The sequence below is a fragment of the Otolemur garnettii genome, unplaced genomic scaffold (genome assembly GCF_000181295.1).
Source record: "Otolemur garnettii isolate 467f Iridium unplaced genomic scaffold, OtoGar3 scaffold00032, whole genome shotgun sequence".
NCBI lineage: Eukaryota > Metazoa > Chordata > Mammalia > Primates > Galagidae > Otolemur > Otolemur garnettii.
In genome coordinates, this window is record NW_003852427.1 from 11,268,905 (window position 1) to 11,273,419 (window position 4,515).

At 36.7% G+C, this 4,515-nt stretch overlaps 1 protein-coding gene across 2 annotated transcripts in view; it reads left to right on the forward strand.

Annotated features, from left to right (window-relative positions):
• RASA2 (RAS p21 protein activator 2) overlaps positions 1 to 4,515 on the forward strand; it is a 120,504-nt gene that overhangs the window by 66,406 nt on the left and 49,583 nt on the right. For both annotated transcript variants that reach the window (XM_012804931.1, XM_003789446.3), the window contains exons 8-9: positions 85 to 161; positions 1,106 to 1,207. In XM_012804931.1, coding sequence (XP_012660385.1) covers positions 85 to 161; positions 1,106 to 1,207 — 179 coding nt within the window. The remainder of the gene's footprint in view (positions 1 to 84; positions 162 to 1,105; positions 1,208 to 4,515) is intronic.

Here is a 4,515-nt window from a genome sequence, read left to right on the forward strand (position 1 = left end):
TGAAGGTTTGGGGGATGATCATTTTTAGGTTCATGTAGAAAAAAGATATTTAAAAAATTTTTTATTAAAATACTTCATGTACAGGTAACCAGATCCAGTAGTTACACCAGAAAGTCCCAGTTCCAGGTAGAAGAGGAGGACATCGAAAAACTAGAAATTAGGTATGTACGTTGGGGTTTTACAAAACTCATTTTTGTGTGTGTGCCAAAAGAAAATCCTAAATTTAACTGAAAAAGTTGAACCATTAGAATTGTTTAATGCGAGTTTTTTGTGAAACTTTAATGGAACATGCATCTAATTTAAATCAAAATTTCTTTTCAAAATCTGATTTATTTGCAGAAATAGGCCAGGTATGCTTATTTTATAAACCAGAAATGACCTAGTTTTTACCTGTTTCATTGTATTAATTTATAATTTTTCCCAAATTTAATTGTTCATAAATTTCTGGACCATAGCATAATGGATGGAAAAGAAACTATACCTCAGCCAATTTAGAACTAATTTTTTTGTTCTTCTTAACATATCTGCTGTCTAACAGAAATTTCAGTCAGGTAAGAAGATAATTCAACAGGTGCATGTGTTTGAAGTTTGTGCTATTTCCTAGGTCTTAAATATCTATGCTATTTGGGAAGAGAAAACTTTATAAATGCATGTGTAGGTGTGGTATTAACAGTGTGTTCCTCTAAATGGTATATTAATCATGTGTTTGGAGCGATCAGGTAATGTATTTTTTTAATCACTTATCTTTACATGTTAATTGGTTGTAACTGAGAGAAAAACTGTAGCTTTGTGTTGTTTTCTTTTCTCAAATTCAACAAAGTAGCTCTGTAGTCCTTATTGTTACAGGCTAAAATAAAGCTTAGACTTTGAAACTTTGAAACTTAAGTGCTTTCATTTAGGCTGTTTAAGATTACTTTCTGTCCTTTGAAATAAAAGCTACCGTAATTTGCTTTCCTGGTCTGGATAATGAAGTATATGACATCGCTAACATCTCTTGCTTTTAAGCATGTAAAATTAATGCTATAACAAATCAAAAAATTTGAAGCTATCTGGTGATATGCATAAACATTGTTTGCTAGAAGTAAAGCCAGTTTTCAAATTTCAGGATCGACTTGTGGAACAATGGAAACCTGGTCCAAGATGTTTTCCTAGGCGAGATTAAGGTTCCTGTGAATGTGTTAAGAACTGATACCTCCCATCAAGCCTGGTAAGAAGATAAGCATTCTAGTAAACTCCATAGTTTAATCCTCTTTAATATAGCATATATGCAAATAAATTCTTTCTATGAACATATTTTAAATTTGCCATGGAATAAGCCAAATGTCATTAACATTGATTTGATCATTAATTCATTGTTGCAGAAATACAGGTATGTTGATAGTTTTATGATTTGACCATGGTACCAATGAAAGAACTGAGTCATCTAGAAATATTTTGCTATTCAAAAGCAAAGTCTTAACTCTGAGGAGAAATAGAAAACATTTACTTTGCATAACAGTTGCCTATATAAGAAGATGCTTGGTCACAAATCAACACTTGCAATTCAGAAAGTTTATTAGTGGTCCTGGGAACTGTAGATGTTTGAAAGCAAAGGATTTGGTTTTGTTTTCAGGGGAATCAGCTACTTAGGAGAACCAACCAGTGTTTTTCCTTCTCCATGCCCCATTAAAATATACTGTGGGTGATCCTAATGTTATTTTCTGAATGTCTAGGGTCTTGTTGAGCTGATTTAGTCAATAACACCTTTTAGGGTCTGTAGGGGTTCAGTAATGCTACAATATTATTTTACCTTTTGATGATTTAGTGTTCAGACATTAAATTGATGCTAATTTCCCTACTAGAGTTGTAAAATGATTTTTTTTTCTATCACTGTATCCTGTTCCTCTCTATAGGTTGCCCAGCATCTCTCAAACTAAACATGGGTTTCAGCTGAGTATAGATGAATACACCTTTGTCATTTGCCTTTTAAGGACTACTTTTTATTTATTTTTTAAAATTTATTTTTGAGATAGAGTCTCACTCTGTTGCCCTGGGTAGATTGCCATGGCATTAGCCTAGATCTCAGTAATCTCAAATTCTTGGGCTCAAGCAATCCTCTTGCTATTCAGCCTCCTGAGTAGCCCTAGCTACTATAGATGCCTGGCTAGTTTTTCTATTTTTTAGTAGAGATGGGGTCTCTCTCTTGCTTAGGCTAGTCTCAAACTTCTGAGCTGAAGCAAACCACCTGCCTTAGCCTACCAGAGTGCTAGGATTACAGACGTGAGCCACCATGCGCAGCCCTAAGGACCACTTTTTATTTTTTATTTATTTATTTTTTTGTGTGTTCTTCTAAGATTTATTTCCATGTATTTAAAAAGTATTTCAAAAAGGACTAATTGGGAAGCAGTTCCTATCATGACCATGTATGTATTTCTATTTAGGTAAGCAAAAAGAGGCAATTAAAAATCACCATTACCTTGGGTGGCACCTATGGCTCAGTGGGTAGGGCACCGGCCCCATAGACCAAGGGTAGTGGGTTCAAACCCAGCACCAGCCTAACTGCAACAAAAAATAGCTGGGCATTGTGGCAGGCACCTATAGTCCCAGCTACACGGGAGGCTAAGGCAAGAGAATCGCCTAAGCCCAGGAGTTGGAGGTTGCTGTGAGCTGTGATAGCACAGCACTCTACTGAGGGCGATAAAGTGAGACTCTGTTTCTAAAAATAAATAAATAAATAAAATCGCCATTACCTTACTAGCCAGTGATTTAACCTTATAGTCATATATATATAGCTTCTAGACATACATATAGTATTTAATAATTCCATTTATTTTGTTTTACAAAGTTGAGATAGTGTTATAAATCTTGTTTCCATTCTATTTTACTTTGTGGGAATTGTTTCAAAATTTTTTTTTCACATAATTAAGACAGCTTGGTAAAGATTTTTTTAAAAAAAATGGCAGCACAATATCCCATAGTTTGAGTAACCATAATTTACTTATTTTCCATTATTCCACATTTAGAGTTTCTTTTTTCAAGTTTTCTTTATTTTAAATGAAACTATAGCAAATACTTTTGCACATTAATCTTTGACCTTGTTTCTTAATAGTTATTCACAATTGCTACAACAATCTCATTTCTTGAGTACTTCCCATGATCCAAGCATTTTTTGGATATTTTACTGCACTGAATTTTCACAACAGTACCACAGAGGAGATACATTTCCATTTCACACATGACAAAACTGAAGCACAAGTAAGTAGAGGAACATGCTCAGAGCCATGAGAGTAGAGCCAAAATCTAAGCTGGTTTGATCTGACTGCAAAGCTCATGCTCCCAGTTATGAATTTTTTAAGGCTCTTGATACATATTGCTAAATAACTTCCCAAAATGGTTGTCGAATTCATATGCCACCAACAATATGAGAGTGTCCATCATGCTGACTCTTTTTTTAAGTGATTACTAGGGATCTGCATCTCACTTTCTATAAACTGTCTCTTCATATACTCTGCCCATCTTTATATGCAAGGCTACCATGGACCACCAGTTATTCTAGCTGTGTTCATGAGCTGTCATTACAGTGGTTTCCCTCCCTTCTCTCTCTTTCTTTCTTTTTTTTTTTTTGGTGACAGAGTTTCACGCAGTTGGCCTCATAGCTCACAGCAATCTCAAACTCAGGCTCAAGCAATCCTGCTTCAGCCTCCCAAGTAGCTGGGACTACAGGCACCCGCCACAGTGCCTGGCTACTTTTTTCTATTTTTAGTAGAGACAGGGTTTCATTCTTGTTCAGGCTGGTCTTGAACTCCTCAGCTCAGGCAATCCTCCCACCTTGGCCTTCTGGTGTGCCAGAAGGTGTAAGCCACCACACCCAGCCAAGAAGTGGTTTCTTCATTTTCTATGAACCAATTATTCATGTATCCTGCTACAAATCTTGCTGGATGGACGGCTGCCACAGGACATGGAGGAGGGCAGTGGCAAGGAGAGCTGCGCGGCCAAGCCCAGTGCTAGCAGCACCTGGACTGTGCAGACTCTTTTATTTCTTTTTTTTTGATACAGAGTCTCACTTTGTTGCCCTCAGTAGAGTGCTGTGGCATCATAGCTCACAGCAACCTCAAATTCTTGAGCTCAAATGATTTTCTTGCCTAAGCCCCCCAAGTAGCTGGGACTACAGGCACCCGTCACAACGCCCAACTATTTTTAGAGATTGAGGTCTCGCTCTGGCTCAGGCTGGTCTCAAGCCTAAGAGCTCAGGCAATCCACCTGCCTCGGCCTCCCAAAGTGCTAGGATTGGGATGAACTCAATTTCTGTTACCTACAAGAGGAGTGTTTCTTATGGACACTTAATGGACAGTCTCATTTTGTCCTTGAGTCTGCCTCTCCTGATTAGCCAAACTTCATTTTAAACTCTTTCATCCTCAAGCAGTTATCCCTTATAGACGATTTTTAGGTTCTCAAAATTTTTGTTTTATTTTTACTATTCCCTAATGCATATGTAAGATTTATTAACCTTTTGATGGATTTTTTTTTTTTTTTTTT